The sequence below is a fragment of the Antedon bifida genome, chromosome 6, assembly GCF_963402885.1.
Source record: "Antedon bifida chromosome 6, ecAntBifi1.1, whole genome shotgun sequence".
In the NCBI taxonomy this organism is placed as follows: Eukaryota; Metazoa; Echinodermata; class Crinoidea; order Comatulida; family Antedonidae; genus Antedon; species Antedon bifida.
The window spans coordinates 15,601,967-15,622,252 of NC_136231.1; the positions used below are offsets into that span (position 1 = coordinate 15,601,967).

Here is a 20,286-nt window from a genome sequence, read left to right on the forward strand (position 1 = left end):
ACTGAGAACAATAATATAATTCCATTCCTGTTGTCATGTATTCATTTTCAAATTACACAAGCCGAGACTTTTATAATTCCAGTTTGCAAAATAAAAATGAACAACCTCCCTGATATAAACTACAAAAAATTACATTTCTATATGGTTATTATTTTAATTTATTTTGTGTTTGAATCTGCTTTTCTGTTAAAACGTTGACTGTAAAAAATCGGAAATGAATGCGCCGCATAGTGTGATGTCATCACATATTGACCAATCATGTTTAGGCAATATTATGCGTCATTTTATGGATATGCAAATTAATCGCAAATCCCGCTTGGACAGTCTCTTTCTCGCAAACATCAAGACAAAATGGCTAGCACAGAATATCAAACCGAAGATTTCTCGCAAGATCCAGCCGGGGAATCGACGTTTAATGATGGTACATTACAGCCAGTAGAACAACAATCAAATGGGGGTCAGAAATCTGCTTCAGATAATAGAATTAACGCATCAAAACACGTAGAAGATGGAACGTAAGTAACTACGTTTATTTTTGTGCGACGACACACATACCACACCGGTGCCATGCACGCCGTTTAAACAAAGCCATGTGACTAGCAGTTTTTGAGATATTTCTGTTAATTTGCTTTTTGTTGCCTTATTAATATGGCCATTTTGTTAGTTAGTTGTTTCTATAAAGAATTAAAATATTTAGTTTCTATATCTCAACGAATGAGGTAGCCTACTACTAGGACATTGCTATTGATATATGTTTTCGGCAATCCGAGAATCTCCCAATCCATCCTAGCTAGGCCGGAGATCCGCTAGGCCTAGGCCTAACCAAAGATAAATGGCAATCCAAATGAATGTATTTAGCCTCGGCTAGTTTAGGTAACTAGGGCTATGTTTGGTAGGCCTAACCAGTGCAGTGTGTTTTTTTTATACATATATTTTATATAGGCTAGCCTAGTACAGTAGGCGGATTACGGTCGAAGCGGCCGCCAACCAAAGCGGCCGCTAGTTCAATAACGGCAATTTGTATGGCACGCCGTGTGCTCTTTGATTGTCGTTGGTTTGTAATCTTTGATTGTCATTGTTTCGACAGGTTTTCTTTACTCGGACGTAAATAACAATCTACATTATTGTAATGTAATTTATTCTCTTTATTTTACAGATTGAATGTGATACGTTCTTTTAAACGAAATGGCGAATCGATGATTAGCCTACTTATTTTAACTAAATGATTTTAAATAAATGATATATATGTTTAATAATAAAGTCAATAACATTCATTGTGGTGTTTGTATTGTATATTAATATAATATATAATAAGCCAATTATTAAGAATTATATACATTTTTTCAATAAAGTATATCACAATATATAGTTTTGTTAGTGTATTAATTAATCAGTAAAGTATAGTGTTCATAATTTGTTAACTTCTTTCTAATTTTTTTTACAATATACATGATTTTATACCTTCAGATATATAAATCAATTTAAAATGAGTTTTAAATACTAATATAAGATGCAAGTGTCTGTACGGTACGGTAATTAATTACGCGAATTTTTGCTAATAACTCGACTGGCGGCCAGCAATAGTCCTGTAGAAGGTGCGCGTTCCTCTGGCGTTTTCGTCCCCACGTGGCTTTATTGAAAACACAAACAATGTATTACAATGGAATAACACTTAATGTAGAACACACCCTATTACTAATAATAAAAACCAAGATTCGATAGTATGTAAATGGGATATAAAGATTCGACAATACCGTACGTAAATTATTAACGCAATACTGTATAACGATTCGATAGTAGGTAAATGAGATATAAAGATTCGGCAATACCGTACGTAAATTATTATTGCAATACTGTATAAAGATTCGATAGTAGGTAAACGAGATATAAAGATTCGGCAATACCGTACGCAAACTATTAATACAATATTGTATAATAACGATTCAATAGTATGTAAATGATATATAAAGATTCGACAATACCGTACGTAAATTATTAATGCAATACTGTATAACGATTCAATAGTATGTAAATGAGATATAAAGATTCGGCAATACCGTACGTAAATTATTAATTCAATACTGCATAACGATTCGATAGTATGTAAATGAGATATAAAGATTCGGCAATACCGTACGTAAATTATTAATTCAATACTGTATAACGATTCGATAGTATGTAAATGAGATATAAAGATTCGGCAATACCGTACGTAAATTATTAATGCAATACTGTATAACGATTCAATAGTATGTAAATGAGATATAAAGATTCGGCAATACCGTACGTAAATTATTAATGCAATACTGTATAACGATTCAATAGTATGTAAATGAGATATAAAGATTCGACAATACCGTACGTAAATTATTAACGCAATACTGTATAACGATTCGATAGTAGGTAAATGAGATATAAAGATTCGGCAATACCGTACGTAAATTATTATTGCAATACTGTATAAAGATTCGATAGTAGGTAAACGAGATATAAAGATTCGGCAATACCGTACGCAAACTATTAATACAATATTGTATAATAACGATTCAATAGTATGTAAATGATATATAAAGATTCGACAATACCGTACGTAAATTATTAATGCAACTGTATAACGATTCAATAGTATGTAAATGAGATATAAAGATTCGGCAATACCGTACGTAAATTATTAATTCAATACTGTATAACGTTTCGATAGTATGTAAATGAGATATAAAGATTCGGCAATGCCGTACGTAAATTATTAATGCAATACTGTATAACGATTCAATAGTATGTAAATGAGATATAAAGATTCGGCAATACCGTACGTAAATTATTAATGCAATACTGTATAACGATTCAATAGTATGTAAATGAGATATAAAGATTCGACAATACCGTATGTAAATTATTAATGTATAGATTCGATAGGAGAGGGTCGAGAAACGTCGTGTCAGTTCAACGTTATATTTTCCCTTCACTACCAATATAATGAGATATACAAAGTTAATTATTAAATGATTCGATAGTATGTAAATATTAAAAATAGAATATAAGATTCGATAGCATGTAAGTTAATATTAAAATACATATAATATATACATTGATTTAACGGCCGGCAAACTTATTATACAACTTGTTATAGAAATATAAAGAAGAGCTGTAACTCAACTCGCTATAGGCCATGTCGTTGACAACAACAATCCAAGATTAAAGCGCACACGGCGTTCCATACAAATGACGATATTAAACTGGCGGCCGCTTTGGTTGGCGGCCGCTTCGACCATACTCCCAGTAGGCTAGGCCTATATATATTTTTGTATCATAATTTGGTTTTTTTTCTCAGCGCCATGAGCAATGAATGTTGGAATGGCGCTATATAAATCGAACGATTGATTGATCGATTGATAATTTGCACCCAAACAGCAAAAAGAACAACCAATGAAGGCTAGCCTTCATAGAGTAAAGGTGGTAAACCATTGTACTCAATATGAATATACACAAAATTTCAATTTCAAACAAAAAAAACAACCCTTCCTCGAACACAATTAAAATACTTTAAATGGCATATGACCGGTTGGGCCGCCGCCAAGTTGAGCCGCCGGTAATTTCTATGAAACGCCCAGTGCATGCGTCTTTTACGACATTTCGCGTAGTGATTAGGGTGGTGTCCTAGTACATAAGTTATGGTATTTAGGTTTATTGTGTCATGAAAATAAATAATATATAATTACATACTACAATTTTGTTGGCTTCAACCGCCATAACAACACAGCAAAGGAAAAATGCCATGTACTCCATAATATTTTTCTCGCATGTAGGCCTACCACATCCAAATTACGTTGTCTCTCAGAGGACTAATAGAGTATTGTATTGATATTTCAAATGAGGTTAAATAATTATTATTTTTTATATACTATCTTTTAATATCATATTTTATTGAATTTTACAATGTTAACAAAATATTTTACTAAAAAACGGTGAATTTATGTAATTATTTTACCGAAAAATGGAGTAGGCCTAGTTCATACAACTGCCGCCTGAGGGGGGCAGCATGTTACATAATTTTTGGCTCATTTTCGGTGATGTTTTAGGCCTTATATTTTGAAATCTACAAGTCAGATTTTCATAATTTTTTTTTTGTACTATTTATTAATATATACTAAGACTGTGATATATAAACTTTTGAGTATAGTAGGCCTACATCGTTATCCCGAATATAAATAGAATTTCTATTAAATAGAAACGAGCACCGGTGAAATTAAATTAACTAAAATACAAGTTTTATCATTATAAATTTATTGCTCTGCTATTCAAATACTGTAAAGCATGGATGGAGCCATAATGTTTTGTTGAAATTTGACTTTACTCAGTCTCTTGAAACTAGGCTACATAAAAAAAATCCAACTTGTTTCAGTAAATAGCTAAATTGGCCAATTAAGGGATTCTAAATTAAATAATGTCAAGAAGAAGGTAATTAATGTTTTTTTGATTGTGATTAGAACACTATTTTATTTAAACTAGCTTTTAGAATGTCAATTGAAAAGAATTTTAACAAGTATTAGTAGTGACAATCAATGGCATTGTTTTTTAAAACAAAACCATGCACCTGCAGTTTAAGCACATGAATGATTTTTAATTCAATGAATGTTATGTTCATTAAACTTCTTCTAGATGATTGTTCCTGTAAAATGTATACATTTAATCACATACTTTTCTGTATATAATAATTGTTTGAAATTACTATTCTGCAATTAGTAAGAAAAAAGAACACAAATTTACAATGTAAACTTTCATGCATTTGTCATGCATGAATATACAGTACATATGATAGTTCTATCTGCTGATCAATGTTTTAAACGCAAGGCATTGGACTTATGATCGTTGACTTTTGACGCCATGGATTACTGTACACCTTAAGTTTGAACATACCCTTAGACTGACTTTTTTAAATTCACAGAAGACTTGTATCCTTTCAAAGTGCAGAAAAAAAATGTATACATGTTGCATGCAGCATAATATTGAAAACATAAAGTTGTTATTGTATGACTAGCTGTGGTATGATGTTTGAATGTTGTTATTTGAACTCTGCCACGGTTGATGCATGCATACCAATAATTGAAATATCTTGAGACATTGTAATGTTGCTTAACTTGATGTTGACACATACTTCAATGGTTTTACGCTCACTGTATTTAATTCATCTGTAAAATAAAATAGATTTTAGATAATACAGTAGAACCTCTGTGTTACGTACCCTGATTTTACGTAGGCATAAAATGACCGATGACGTCATCATTTTCAGTAATTTATTACATAAATAGTGTTATTTTCTTACATTGAGGGTGCAATTTAACAACAAACCACAAAGCCAAGGCTGTGAAACAAGCCACACACGTGCATTCTCCCTACAGCAGCGACTGTTTTTATTGATAGAAAATACTGTACAAGAAAATCAATATTTTATTTATACACTATACTTTTCTAGTTAGGCCTCGCAACTAGCGAGTAAAGTAGGTAAACACAACAGCCTTTTTAGTTACGATCTACGAATTTGGGGGTCATTTTAAGGTCAACCTGGATTTTACGAATCCTACAGGTATGTTTTACGTCCGCCTTTTGGTCCTGTACCGTACCTAAAATAAAGGTTCTACTGTATTTTAAAAGGTATTGCTTTGTACAGTATTTTAATTTACAACTTTTTTTTCCAGAAAACTCTTTGTGGGAGGCCTTAGTTGGGAAACAAGTGACAGTAAGTTAATTTCATTGATTTTTATCAAATATGATTGTAAAACCCATATGAAATTATAAACTATTATTGCCCTGCTGTCCAGTTTGTCTAGGCCTAAATGTCAAATCTATTCTTCAAGGCTAAGAATGTTTCCTGCAGACGAATTATTTCTATCGCTACAGTACATACCATGGCCTAGCTGCACATCGCATGGTCAAATTTCCCTATAAAATTCCCTGCACACCAATTAGCAGGTTCTATGTACTTGCTATGCAATCATGATTACAACAAATTAAAAAAATTAAACTGTTTTCAAATGATATTTATAAAATATTTTCAAATAGCAAATATCGTGTGGTTTCCATATTTTGCAAGCAAATTTACCCCTTGCCCTCATGGTTTTACTCTCCAAACGCCAGAGGGCTAGGGAAGGTATTGAAATATCTGAATATGTCTGATTGTCAACTTTTCTCGACATTCGTATGGATACGGTTAAGGCGGTGAAAAACAAATCTTCTATCAGAAACTTTGATATATTGAAAAATATCTCAAAAGTGAAAGCCACGAAATAAATGATGTAATTTTGGAAGTCTCTCATTGCGTAGCCTTCACATAAATTGAGAGGATGACATCACACACTGTTATCCCTACAATAAATACATGTTTTTTTAACTTGCAGAAAGTATGAAAGATTACTTTTCACAGTATGGTACAGTAACAGAAGTTGAAATAAAAAGAGAACCTGGCGGGCAATCAAGAGGATTTGCTTTTGTTATGTTTGAAGACCCATCGTCTGTGCAAGCAGTAAGTAAAGTTTTTTGTTGTATTTTAAAGTAAAGCATTCTTTGTGAATAACACAATGTTTAAATAATATTTGTTTATTAATTGTAAAGGACTGTTTTTTAGAAGAGACAATAAAGTTAACAAGTTAATCCCAAAAAAATTTAAAAAAAACAAAAGAATAAAGAAATGTAAGAAGATGTTAGTGATATTGTATAAGTTGACCAATAAATGTTTCAATAGGTTCTCAACAAAACTGATCATGTATTAGACGAAAAAATAATAGATGCCAAAATTGCACGTGCGCTAAAGAAAGATGAACCAGTTGTAGAAAACAAGAAAATCTTTGTCGGAGGTCTAGCACCAGGATCAACAGTAGAAGTAATCACAGAGTTCTTTACAACATATGGTGAGGTAAGTACAGCGTTACAATACAGTCTTTCAATTAAAGGTTACACTTGATCTACTAGTTCACACCAGACCAAAACATTATTTTTTAATACAATGTTAAGTTTGTAAAAAAGTTTCTAGTGAATGTTCTGTACATTTTTTTACTGTCTTACTTTAAAAAAGACTATTTCAAATGTTTGGTGTTTTTTTTTTCTAACAGGTAGAAGAGGTTGTTCTTCCCGAAGATAAACAAACGAGAAGAAAGCGTGGATTTGGCTTTGTAACGTTTAAAGAACAATCTAGTGTGGAAAAGGTGATGGCATCTGGAACTGGTGGACAGAAATCATATGTTACTTTAGATGGCCATCAAGTAGAGGTTAAGCCAGCTGTACCACGCGACCAACAGGATTCAATGAAAGCACAGCGATCTTCTTTTAGAGGTCGAGGAAGGGGTGGTGGAGCAGGATGTAAGTATTTTTGTATATGCTACCTGCGTCTGTCTACCACCTAGAGAAACTTCCATAGACTTTACCTAGTATTGGCAAATTTTCTTTATTTTTAATTGATGGGCATCACATGACAGTGATCAGAGAATATATTGCCTGAGTTGTAGGAACTCGATTTGAAGTCTGCCGTCACTAGACAAATAAAATTCATTGAAGGTTTTCAAACTCGCGACGTTAAAGCAGTGTAAATCTCTCGGTGCTGTCAAATGTTATATTTCATCTGTAAATTGACAATAATTAATTTCTTTGTTTAAATCATCAGTCCGAGGAGGTTACAATAACCAAGGTGGGGACTACTACAACTCTGGCAACTATGGATATGGTGGTGGGGCTGCTTATAACACAGGCTACAATGATGGTAGTTATAACTATGACAGCTATAATAACAGCTATGGGAGTTACAGTGGTTACCAGGACCAGTCATATGGAGGTCAAGCAGCGTATGGAGGTGGTGGATACTATGAAGGCTACAACAATCAGACTGGATACAATCAAGGATATGGTCAAGGTAGTAAAATATACATACTTGCTTATAAATGTTCAAAATATTTTATTTAGTAATTTCACTATAAATAAGTTTGTAATCATAGTTCTAACACATAGAGCTGTATCCAATGCATGTCACATGATACAAAATCATCCAATCAAATCGTATAAGAGTTTATATATAGATGAGGTAGAGGGTATACTCCAATGTTATCACCGTTCTCCATGAAGAGAGGACAGTAAGTATGGCGGCTGCAATCAACCATGTGATGTCGCTAGTTACGGAGTCATGGATTACACGTCTGTTACAACATGAACATATTCTGTACAATCTTTATATGCAGAAATGCAAGATATTTACCAATAAATTATTCTTTTCAATACATTTATCTATTTTTTTGGAACTTAAATGTGCTTTAAAAATAGGTTCTGATTTATGTATTAAATCATTTAGATTATTTTTAATATGCTAAATAATATTTGAACTACGGTGAATTTTGATTTTGCAACCTTACTGTTGAGAATCTATGGTTATGACAGTAACTACCACATCTAAAATTCGGAAATAAATTGTAAAATTGAGGTTTGTAATTGAAGGGTTTTTTTTTTTTTTTTTTTTTTTTTTTTTTTTACTTTTGTTTGGTTGCATGTGGTAGGCCTTTTCTATTTCTCATTTGTAGGTGGTAATGCCGGGGCAAGTGGTGGATATGGCAAGTGGAATCAAGGTAGTAACCGTGCTGGTCGAGGTGGTGGATATCATCCATATAATCGTTAACTGTTTTTAAGGGATAATTTCATGGGGTAAGTTTCCTAAGAAAAGCTACTCGATGAGTAACTAGCCTAGTATGTAATCCAGTAGATCATTTTAATTCCAATACTGGTCAAAATCCCATGAAACCTCTCAATTACAAACTCTCTTTTTTAAATCAACTTTTTTTTATTTTAACTAATTTTAAACATATTTAATTTACTATACTTTTTACTTGATTTTATGGGTTCAGCTTGGTATCTTTATGACTTGGATTTTTTTACTCTTATAAAACTAAAATAGTAATTTATTAAAATGTTGTTTATTTCTTTCAGGGTATGATGTACATTATTCAGACTGGAGGTAGGAGAACAATGGATTGTTCTCTTGCATTGGAACTTGTGATTTAGATGTTTTCTACCGGTGAAGGATGAGACCAGTTTATGAAACCGTCCTCTTCACTTCTAATATAAAAAAACGAAATGGGGGAAAAATTTGGACTAGCAGATGAGAAAGCTGCTTATGATGACGACGTGGAGTTGCTGTATAATTGTCAACCTTTTATTTTCTAACCTTTCCTTCTATTTTTTTTCTCTAGTCTTGTGGCTTTGATATAATATGTGAATATGTGTTGTTAAATCTGTTATTTTCCTCATTAAAAAATAAGTGAATTTCCATGTAATTGGTTAAATAAAGACTTGCATTTTAATAGTTGGCCCTAGGACTAGGTGTAATTGTCTTATTTTGAGTCTTAAATCCAAAATCCTCCAAAAACATAAGAAACAAAGTGCAATCTAAATACTTAACATATTGTCTAATTAATTAACATAACGTTCATTACTTATTTAACAGTTACATTCCACAAGATATTTGTTGTACTAAGGATTGAATATGTAAGGCCAAATGGTTTTATAACAAAAGTTAATTATACCAAAACGTTGCCTTTTGTATAAATAATACAGGCAACTCTTTTAATTTTAGGCACCTTATTGTCATGTACAGTGTTTTATATGAGAATGAAAAGAATGTTTTGATAGAAAAAGAAAAAAATGGTGCATTTGTCTTCATTCCAGTGTCTCAGGTCTCTTTAAAATTTGACCTAGATAAACAAATTAAGAAAAAATGTTAAGATTAAAATTTGGCATGTTTAATTAACTGGCCTATGGAGTACATTAGTAGTTTAAAGTATTAGCCAAAGCTGGATTTAAATACAGTATTTGGGAATAGTTTTAATAAGTCCATTCCTTTTATAAAACTTCCCTGTATATACCTCTAGCTTTGTAATAATGTACAATAAAATTCAATCCTTTCTACCTAATAGTAACATGTCCATTAAATTATTGACATGATAAATAATTTACATAAACTAATTTATAAATGATTTACAAATTAAATTAATACAGTATTGCCATAATTACACAATAAACCATTAAAAAGTACTGTAATTATAATTCCCAAGACCTATAAACAAACAATATTAATTTAACATAAAAATACATTGCCAAAATAAATACTTCATAAAAAACTAAACTAGATATTCAAATGGATCTAATAGTTGTGTACAGTATACCGCATTTATTAGCAGCTAGCGATGCAGAAATCGTGAGTTCATTCATTATATTCTATGTACTAGATAGCTGACTTCCTAAATAACCCTCCAAATAATCTCTTACTATAAAGCACTGTAAGCAGAAGTTGCTCATGGGATTTGAACCACATACATTGTCATGAAAAGACAATTGTCTAAACCATTCAACTACACAGATGGCTCGATGGGCGCTGTTTGCTTTAGCGAATTGTAGTTTGGTCAATTCTTACGTAACACCTAAGGTAGCAGAATATAATGAATAATTCATGTGTTTTGCATTGCTTACATATAAAAAGTATGTTAGCTAGCAGCAATTCGTAAGTATTGGATTTGTTTTCAGGTACTGTAATTGATTACTAATTCTAGTTCTATATGAATTTGAGACTTTCAACTGGATTAGTAGATGGAGGTGGAATCAACCGTAGTACAGTAAACCTTAGCAGACCAGTAAGTAACTGCTGTACACTAGACTGAATTGTTTTTTCTCGGGTGAAACAAAATGTATATTCTTGGTTGATCTGTCACTGTATGCTGTAAATATTTGTTTCCCATGAGTTGCTGTTGAAATAACACTGATTATTTATGGAAGTTAGATGGATGACTCAAGGGGAAACCATACATTATGCCAATTGTACTGTTTGGCCTGCTCTGTCTCTCTTCTGCACAAACTCCCTACAAAAAAGAAACCTCTGTCCATACTGTAGTAGAGAGAAGTTTTAAAATGTCAGTACTGTACCTCAAATTTAATGAACAATAAAATACTTTTTTTTAAATTTAAAACTTTATTTGACAAAAGTGATTTGCAATTGTAACAATTTATGTAAAAAAACTGTACTGAAATGTTTTACACAGTGGCGATTTCTGCTAGTTTCAGAATTATATCACGAGTACATAGAGTTATGTAAAGCATCTAAATCATCTTCACGTTGCTTTTTCCGAGCCTGAAAAATATAAAGGTAGTATATAGTATTATATTACCAAGAATAAATTACACTGTCCTATCAGATAGGTGGTAATCGCCCTGATACAGGGGATATTTTTTTTTACTAGGTAACCCCTACGCGTCTCGAAAGATGAACTGGGTTCTTTAAAGTACACTGGACCTACGGTTTATAGTCCGTATTTGAGAAGACTTGTTCCACCACCAGAATTAGGAGCGAGTCGGCCTTGAACCCATGCCGATATTGTTGGCTATGTAGGTATGACAACCAGCACCCCTGCCTTAACCGCTCAGCCATTTGACTCGCTAAATAATATATAAATAATAATTGTCATGCTGATCAAACCATTGCTGCACCAACCTTTTCTTTCTTGTATTCTTCATACTTTTCGTCATCCGTTTGCAACTCGTATCTACACACTGGACATGAGTTAGTTTGTGAAAGCCATGGACATATACAGCTGGAATGAAACTTGTGTTTACATGGTAACAACTTAGCATTTTCTCCTGTTTCAAATGGTAAAAGGCAGATGGGACATTTTGTTCCTGAAAATAAAAATAGTACTACACAGTGAATTTAGTTGAATTCTGCAGAAAACCGAATTCATTACTCTATATCTTGGCAAGGATTGGCAACATGAGGCTGAAAGCTCTTTCTACCAATATATGGACATGATGATGTCATATCACTACCATATTTGGGCACATCACACTTTTCTTGTCAAGCTAGTTTGATAGTGTAGACAGAGCTTTAGGATTAAATCAATGTGATGTTTATGTTCAAGAGCTTTCCAACTTGTAATATATTCACATACCTTCTGACTCTATCATGACTTCTTCTAGATTTTCAACAACCTTCTTAGATGCTGGAGGAGCCTTTCTTTCTAATTCCCATGGAAATGGAATCCTAAAAAATGAATACATTTTTAATATTAATCATATATAGATCATAGATGTGAAATTCTTGGCACCATGCACTAAATATTCAGTATTTTGTATTAAATATTGTTCACATACCCTTCATATCTTTCTGCAAACTCTCTAACATTTGCCATGATAATCCTGTAAAAGCAAAATTTATTAGTGTTAATTTAATTTGAGCCTTTTTTTTTGTTTAATGTTTCAGTCTAAAATACAGTACTAGAGTACATGTATCACAATTCAATTTAATAAAGAAAAAAAAATTTATGAGAAAAATTGAAATGAGGTGTAATGTTGTTACCTTGCCCAGTTGAGGAGAGTTTCTGGTTCTGGTCCATTATTTCCAGTAGGTTGACAATCGTGCTCATCAAAATATGATGCCATAATGGAACTGAAAATGAAAATAACACAAAATTATTATTATACAAAGTTAAACATCAATCGGCATGGTCGAGATTCAAGCATTGTTTTAGATGTCCAAGATCAAGGTAAAGGTAAAATATACTACTGTAAAGTAAAAATACAGTTACTGTATATACATTACCGTAAATCTTCTAACAGTAACCCACTACTCTAATATTAGAGTCACAAAAACCATTGACAAAATGACACTAAAATCAACATTTTTGTTGCTTTTAACACGATTTATTCCTTAAAATAGGCATGATTGAATGATAACGACAATACTAATAGCATAGTTAGCATAAACTATAGTTTGAATCTAGAAAAAACGTGACAAGTTAGTCAAGCCAATTTTTTTTAAGAAGACTGAGAAATTTGTTTATTTTATATCTTTCTTTGTGAAGACTGGTCGTTTATGATGCAGCCATATTTTGAAAATAAGGAAATAATGCATGTTGATCTCGGAAGTGGGGTGGGGGGGATGTTTTAAGGTTGAGTGTTTTTGAGTTTAAAAAATAAAGTTAGGATTCAATCAAATTTGTTTATTCGTACTGTTTTAGAATTTTTCCAAGAGTTGGGAGATGGTGGGTTACTATTTTCAGGTGCCTAATTTAAGATTAGTAATAGTAACCCATTATTCTAATAGTAACCCCCCTTCTAATAGTAACCCACCCTAAACAAGCACGAATGTGCAATACTCGGGGTACAGCGAAAGAAGCTGTAATGACGTCATAAGACCGGATGTAACGTCACATACACATCAATAACCGCGCTACCAAATACGGCTATATGGTACCATCTTCGAATAAGGGAGGAGTAGTACTTTATAAATCGCACTTTTTGCTCAATAGTGTCCAGATGGAAGAAGAGGAAAAGATGAGAGAGTCCTAGACTCAGGTACCCCGAGTAATAAAACGAGATATACTCTATATCATATTACGTATACAGTATATTTCACCATAAAGTTAAAGAAAAATAGGTTTCGCCAGGGCTCGAACCGGGACCTTCTGCGTGTTAAGCAGACTTGACAACCACTACACTACTAAACCTCTTACACTAAAAATGTGGGTTACAGAAAGTTTTTTAATCCATTTAATTTACAAATAAATATGGTAATAAGCACAAAGCAAAACTAGATTTGAACTCGTCACTACGGACGAGTTAGGTTATCCGCAGCGCAAAAGCCACGTGCACGTCATACGTTAGAATATTGCGCGCAGAAAAACGATTATGCCATTGTAAAAATGTTAGTGCGCTCTCTATTTTGCGTCACGTCAAAGTATATACGGTATACACTATATTCTGTATACGTACTACATACAGTGCAGAATAGGTGAAAATAAGGGGAGCTATAATTCTGAGGAGCTATAACATATTTAAATTTAATGGAATGATAAAAATAAGTGACCCAAGTTATTCATGCTTTTGAACATGATGACGTCATTACAATTTAAAAAATGGTAAATCATGCAAAAGATAATTGATTGACCTAGACAATATAAAAAATTGGGGGAAATGGAATACGTATAAGTGGAGATGCGCTCTATTAAATGTGATGAGCTTTGACGAAAGAGACAAAAACCCTCTATTTTACATTCGAGTGGCCATACGATGACGTCACAATGTCAGGTTAGCCATATCGATGCATGATTCGATATCTACAACTCATCTACTTTCAGAATATGTAATAAAAAATAAACTTCACCATGTAGTTTAGAATCTACGACTGTTTAAAAAAGGCATAATTTTGACGAATCAAAAACGCGCGCAAATTATCCAATTCCACGTGCTCGTATGACGTAATTTTAAGTCGAAATTGTTTGAAATTGGGTAAAATTACTAGAAAGGCTGGAAAAACATAAATCACTCGAAAAAAGTATGTTTTTAACGCTACGTGCGCATGCGCGCCTAAAAAATTGCGCGCGCGAAGGAATTTTTGATATGCTCAAAATGACATGAAACGCATAGAAAGTTGATTAGAAATTGATTTTTCGCATTTCGAAATTTTAAACGCGTTTAAATCACGTCTAAGTATATACAGTACACGATAAACACGTACTACATACAGTGCAGTATAGATGAAAATAAGTGACCAAAGTTTTTGACGCTTTTGCACATGATGACGTCATAACTATTTTAAAAATTGTAAATCATGCGAAAAATAATTGATTGAACTAGACAATATAAAAAAATGGAGGGAAATGGAATATGGATAAGTGGAGATGCGCTCTATTTAATGTGATGAGCTATGACGAAAGATACAAAAAACCTATATTTTATATTCGAGTGGCCATACGATGACGTCATAATGTCCGGTTAGCCATATTGATTCATGATTCGATATTTACAACTCATCTACTTCCAGAATATGTAATTTAAAAAAAAGTTCACCACGTAGTTTAAAATCTATGACTGTTTAAAAAAAGGCATAATTTTGACAAATTTTTGAACATTTTCATCAAAAGCGCGCACAAATTGTCCAATTCAACGTGCTCGTATGACGTTATATTATGTCGGAATTGTTTAAAAGTTGGTAAAATTACTAGAAAAAGCTGAAAAAACAAAAATCATGCAAAAAAATCTGTTTTTAACGCTACGTGCGCACCGCGCGCGTAAATTTTTGTGCGCACGTGGGAATTTTTGACATTCTCAAAATGACATGAAACGCGTAGAAAGTTGATTAGAAATTTATTTTTCGCATTTTGAAATTTTAAACGCGCGTGCGCGCGTGACTTTCTATAAAACATGCCATTTTTAATCCATAGAAAGATTGCCCTTGATATGACTTAAATTTTCACCAAGTGTCAATATAAAATGACTTTTGGTTTTTAATCTATGATCAATCATTGAAATTCATAAAATCGCGCGTAAGTCACGTTGCGCAACTCTAAAATCATAAAACGAAGTGTCTTGCACATCTACAGTTAGAGGTCAATCTTCTGACAAAGTTATATAATCTTATGTTGGCCAGAATTAGAGATATGCTACCAACAAAATTCTGGGAAAGAAAGAAGAATATAGAAAAAAAAAAAAAAAAAGAAAAAAAAAGATCCTGACAATAACAAGGGGTTATCCGCCAAGTGCGGATAACCAATAAACATGTGTAAAAGTGATAATTACCGATTACACAAAATAAATATTTAAAAAATAATAAAAATAAGATATACTGTGTATAATTATCATATTGCGTATACAGTCCTTTTCACCATAAAGTTTTAAAAAAAAGGTTTCGCCCGGGCTCGAACCAGGTACCTTCTGCGTGTTAAGCAAACGTGATAACCACTACGCCAAGAAGCCGCATATAACTACATAACGCTGTGGTGTGTGTCATATATTGTGGCTTCTTAATTAAAACAAATTAATTAACAAAAAAGCACGAATGTGCGATACTCGGGGTACAGCAAATGAAGCTGTAATGACGTCATAAGACGGGATGTGACGTCACATACACATCAATAACCTACCAAATACGGCTATATGGTACCATCTTCGAGACGTCATATGGCTGCATCCGGTTTGAAATTTAAAAATCCGGCTCTATTAGATTTGAGGACATGTCCCTGTAGTATATTCATGCCAAATCCCAGCTCAATACTACAACTAATAAGGGAGGAGTAGTACTTTAAAAATCGCACTTCGCAAATCCAGATGGAGAAAATGAGTAAGTCCTAGACTCGGGTACCCCGAGTAAAAACAATCAAAGGTTACGGTATATACTAACTCTGGCTGAAAGTGGAGAAGGAGGGACGTTTTACTGTACCAACATGGGTTTTACTTACTGCAATTATCAATATTCGGTACGTCGCACACCCCTCGGTATTAAAAGCGGGTTCTTGATAGTTTATTCTATAATAAACAACACAAAAGTCGAAAATGTACAGAAGGCACTTGCAATTTATATCAAAACCAAAATATTTTGTGCAATAAAGAATGACTTTGTTATTTTGTTTTGAATGCATGAGCAGACATGTGTGACCTTTGTCCTTTCGACGAATCCATTTTTCCAAAGGAAATACATATTGAATTACAATGATATTTATAGGCGTATATATTTTTATATTGTAAGAAAAACCAATATTTGTTTTAAAAATATATATTAATTTTTAGGATACAGACATTGTTTATTATTTATTTATTATTAAAGTTATGGTTAATAAATATAAGCTACATATGCCATATTATTAAAATGTACAAACCCAGGCCATGTACTGTACTCTGATCTCGCTCTGAAAATAGTCACGAGTTGCGGGAAAAAGTAAGTGGTCGTCAACAACCAACCGTTTATAAATGGCTGGTGTGGATAGTATAGACGAAATGGCAATACCCTCAGCCGTTTCATCAGATAAATTACAAAGAAGAGATGATTCTCAATTAGAGCCAGGGGATGGGGTTGCGACCACCACAAGGAACCCATCAGAAGGTAATTTAAATTAAACAATTGAATTATCTTCTCTATCTAGGCCTAGCCTACTACTAGAGGCCTCCTAAACTAGTTAAGTTAGGTTAGTAGGGAGGGGGCCAGTTAGTAGTACACAGTACAGTAGAGTAGTACTAGGCCTAGGCCTAGAGTTAGAGGCCTAGTACTAGTAGTAGTATAGATTAGTAGTAGTAGGCTAGGACAGGCTGTCAGGTAGTCCTACTACTACTACTAGCAAGTAGTAGGCCTAGCTAGCTAGGCTAGGAGGTCTAGGCCTCCTAGTAGTAGTGTAAAGTAGGCCTAAACTAGCATGACCCCAGGGCCCTAGCTCTAGGTACTTTTAAAAATGTCAGTTTTTGTTGTTTCAGTATGTTTTTGATGTTTTTATACATATTACAGTAGTAGTATGCGGAGTAGCCTAGTGGTAGTTTAGCATATCACATATTGTAATTTGTACAATTAAATATATTAATCTATGTAATATGTTTTTACAGTGGTTGATGATGCATCTGATGCTCTAGAAGAAACCAAAGAACCAGACTTAAAGGAATTAAGTCATGACATGTTTGCTAAAGCTGCAATCTACCTCCGAGGAGATCTTGCAGGTAAATAAATTATCTATCTTACAAACAACAATGTTTATTGTATGAAAATATAAAATGCCATGTGCATTCATCATGCATTTGAAAAAGAAGAGTTTCATATACGTTTCATTTTTTATTTAATTTTCATTTCAGCTACAGCAGATGACTACAAACTTTTAGAGAAGATGAACATTGCAACTTCTAAAAAATACAGTCAAATGAAAGATTTTGGAATAGACATACATAGAGCATTGTCTGATTTAAATGAGAAATGTAAGTATATAAAGCTCTGTCTACACTATCAAACTAGTTTGACCAAAAATGTGTGATGTGCCCAAATATGGCAGTGATATGCCCAAACATAGTGATATGACATCATCATGTCCATATATGGGCACATCATATTTTGTTGTCACATAAACATTGGAGCAGTCATGTTTCAATATTCTACTTGTGTTCCTAATTAAGAATTAAATACTGAAATATTTCCCAATGACATAATTAATGTTGAATTATTGAATCATTATCATATCTTTTTAGGGTTTGTATGTGGCCCCAATACAATGAATTTATGTTTCTCACTTGTTAAATTTCTACTATTTCAAATTCACAATCATGTTGTATTGGAAGTAAGAAATGTTTCAATGCTGAAAACTGAATTCTACCGAATAACTTTGATTCAATACAATAGTTGTATTGAATAAATCTAAAGCGCAATATTGTTTTTTATTTTCCAGATAGAAATCTTCAACCTTTCTTAGACCAAATAGATCAGGTGGAAGAGAGCGTAGGCAACCTAGAACAAGCTGCTCATAGGCTTGATGCATATTCCAGAAGGTTAGGTAAGGGATGCTAACTTGTTATGCACTTGTCAATTGTATGATCCACGATTGAGGTGCATCATTTGTCATCTTATGAATACCTTGACGCACTTGTGTGTCAAAAAAATGATTTACTTATTATAGGTGTCCATGACGCACCCATTTCTACGTCAATAATTATTTGTAAATGACACATCCATGACGCACCTATCCCCGGTGTCGTATAGTGGGTCATACAATTCATAAGTACATTAGTTGTTTAATGAATTTCTTTACCATTAATATTTTGTAAGATAGTGTGCTAAGCAAATTATATATGTTTGTGAGTGTTTTTTGTTTTCAGAATTAAAATTCAAGCAACTTGAAAAAAGGTGAAGTACATCATTATGGGAAATTACAAACTGTTTTAGTTCTTGAAATGGTGGATATGGTTACGACTGAGTGTTCAATCAAATACAAAGCTGTATTTTTATATTTTTATGAATAACATCATCACATGAATTGGCTCTTTTAAATCTCACATGTTCCTGGAGAGGGCTGGAATTGACTGCCATCTCAAACCTGAGAATGCCAGCTTGTGTTTTTCAGTATGGCTGTGAAATAAGAATCTAATGGATGTGGATGGAATTAAATGCATTGACACAGCTGTGAATATTTGAAAATATAGACCTTGGCTACTGGACACTGTCTTATTGGAATTTTGTTGCAGTACTTTTATAAATCAAATAAGTTTTATGCTTTTATTTATTACCTACAATTCTAATCCAATTGATATATATTTGCAGTATACATAGGCCCTACATACAATATTAATAATATACTGCACATTCATGCAGCTTGATTCATCAATTACTTCTATTAGTAGGGCTAATATAGCTATGGTGGTTTAAAAATAAATACTATAATTAGAGTATATTGTAGGCATATTAAGAGCCATTGTCTGTAAGAATCAAAGAAATATCAAAAATAGTGGCAGACTCAAAAAAATGGATTTCTTTCAAATTTTGCACATGGCTATATATGTGTTGAGAGAAATCAAATATGAAGTATTTTTTATTTCACACATATATTTCCATGGCAACGGCCAAATTTGTGTTTTTGACAAATTTTGTCCTTTTTTAAGGTTTTTTAAAATGGATATTGGTACTACTTTGATGAACGATATTTTTGTTTTGTTCATTTAATTATAAAAAATAATTAGTGTATGCATAATAACAATGCATTGTGTACCTGTTTCATATTTTTTTAAAATTTTTGATTTCATACTTTAGGAGATACCATTTATTTAAAAAGGGGTGTTTTTCACTTTTTTTTAATTGTTAAATGCAACTAAACTTTACTTCACCATAACGCCCAAAGTGGTGTATTTTTTTAGCTGATTTATTACAAATAGGTAGTTCTAATGTTTAATAATTGATTTCTAAAATAAAATACTGGGGTAATTTAAAAATCTACAAGCAATGTTGCGAGAAACATAGGCATTTTTATAAAAAAAAAACATAGTATATTAGTAAAAGCATTTTATTTTCTTTGATTATCTGATTTGAAACTCATTGTTTAGAAAAATTCTTAATGTTTTATATAGTTCTAGTTGTGTTGTGAGAAAAAAAACCAATATTTTTAATTATAGATTCAGTAATTCCCAGTTTTATGTCATTTTATAGGTTTTCCTCTGGAAATTTGAATAAATTATCAGATCGTTGTGAATTTTAATCTTTGCAACAAATTACTCCTCTCTTATTTTGAAGCTCCTCTTTCATTTTTTTACTTCTTTTATTTGCTAACTTAAGCAGATCCCACATGCCCATCCACCACCACTTTCGACTACCACCCACCCGCCCCCCCCCCCCCCTACCCCGACAATAACCACAAAAAGATAAACTGGAACACTTTGGTCGATCATCCACTATAGAGTGTCAAATGCATGCATTCAAGCACCACCCACACTGCCGCTACCATCGCCCCAACCAATATACGGATTCAAACT

The 20,286-nt window shown here is 32.8% G+C and overlaps 3 protein-coding genes across 5 annotated transcripts; 2 read left to right on the top strand and 1 right to left on the bottom strand.

The window, feature by feature from the left end:
* The first annotated feature begins 314 nt into the window (after positions 1 to 314).
* On the top strand, positions 315 to 9,350 carry LOC144845390 (heterogeneous nuclear ribonucleoprotein A/B-like). Of its 2 annotated transcripts, XM_078702683.1 has the most exons (8): positions 317 to 515; positions 5,697 to 5,737; positions 6,396 to 6,520; positions 6,740 to 6,910; positions 7,107 to 7,353; positions 7,655 to 7,900; positions 8,559 to 8,679; positions 8,962 to 9,350. In XM_078702683.1, exons 1-7 carry the CDS (start codon positions 352 to 354, stop codon positions 8,651 to 8,653), a joined length of 1,089 nt encoding a protein of 362 aa, XP_078558809.1. In that variant the 5' UTR covers positions 317 to 351; the 3' UTR covers positions 8,654 to 8,679; positions 8,962 to 9,350. The 2 variants fall into 2 exon arrangements, with proteins under 2 accessions (XP_078558810.1, XP_078558809.1); XM_078702684.1 differs by lacking the exon at positions 8,559 to 8,679 and having other exon boundaries at positions 315 to 515.
* Positions 9,241 to 16,480, bottom strand: LOC144845398 (E3 ubiquitin-protein ligase RNF181-like). Of its 2 annotated transcripts, none has more exons than XM_078702698.1 (7): positions 16,257 to 16,480; positions 12,377 to 12,466; positions 12,172 to 12,216; positions 11,970 to 12,061; positions 11,516 to 11,700; positions 11,063 to 11,155; positions 9,241 to 10,886 (listed from the first exon to the last, which is right to left on the bottom strand). In XM_078702698.1, exons 2-6 carry the CDS (start codon positions 12,457 to 12,459, stop codon positions 11,096 to 11,098), a joined length of 465 nt encoding a protein of 154 aa, XP_078558824.1. In that variant the 5' UTR covers positions 12,460 to 12,466; positions 16,257 to 16,480; the 3' UTR covers positions 9,241 to 10,886; positions 11,063 to 11,095. The 2 variants fall into 2 exon arrangements, with proteins under 2 accessions (XP_078558824.1, XP_078558823.1); XM_078702697.1 differs by having other exon boundaries at positions 9,241 to 10,912.
* A 248-nt stretch (positions 16,481 to 16,728) lies between these two features.
* On the top strand, positions 16,729 to 18,681 carry LOC144845397 (biogenesis of lysosome-related organelles complex 1 subunit 2-like). The gene is made up of 5 exons (XM_078702696.1): positions 16,729 to 16,897; positions 17,389 to 17,499; positions 17,632 to 17,751; positions 18,216 to 18,320; positions 18,643 to 18,681. Exons 1-5 carry the CDS (start codon positions 16,765 to 16,767, stop codon positions 18,672 to 18,674), a joined length of 501 nt encoding a protein of 166 aa, XP_078558822.1. The 5' UTR covers positions 16,729 to 16,764; the 3' UTR covers positions 18,675 to 18,681.
* Positions 18,682 to 20,286: the final 1,605 nt, after the last annotated feature.

What these genes read in the sequence shown, in the direction of transcription:
- LOC144845390 (XM_078702683.1), top strand. Translation starts at nt 352, where the DNA reads ATGGCTAGCACAGAATATCAAACCGAAGATTTCTCGCAAGATCCAGCC. An exon ending in AAACACGTAGAAGATGGAAC is followed by an intron (nt 516 to 5,696) that starts GTAAGTAACTAC and finishes TTTTTTTTCCAG; the next exon opens with AAAACTCTTTGTGGGAGGCC. An exon ending in CAATCAAGGATATGGTCAAG is followed by an intron (nt 7,901 to 8,558) that starts GTAGTAAAATAT and finishes TCTCATTTGTAG; the next exon opens with GTGGTAATGCCGGGGCAAGT.
- LOC144845398 (XM_078702698.1), bottom strand. Translation starts at nt 12,459, where the DNA reads ATGGCATCATATTTTGATGAGCACGATTGTCAACCTACTGGAAATAAT. An exon ending in AGTCATGATAGAGTCAGAAG is followed by an intron (nt 11,701 to 11,969) that starts GTATGTGAATAT and finishes TTTTATTTTCAG; the next exon opens with GAACAAAATGTCCCATCTGC. An exon ending in AAGAATACAAGAAAGAAAAG is followed by an intron (nt 11,156 to 11,515) that starts GTTGGTGCAGCA and finishes TATATTTTTCAG; the next exon opens with GCTCGGAAAAAGCAACGTGA.
- LOC144845397 (XM_078702696.1), top strand. Translation starts at nt 16,765, where the DNA reads ATGGCTGGTGTGGATAGTATAGACGAAATGGCAATACCCTCAGCCGTT. An exon ending in CCTCCGAGGAGATCTTGCAG is followed by an intron (nt 17,500 to 17,631) that starts GTAAATAAATTA and finishes TTTTCATTTCAG; the next exon opens with CTACAGCAGATGACTACAAA. An exon ending in TGCATATTCCAGAAGGTTAG is followed by an intron (nt 18,321 to 18,642) that starts GTAAGGGATGCT and finishes TTTTGTTTTCAG; the next exon opens with AATTAAAATTCAAGCAACTT.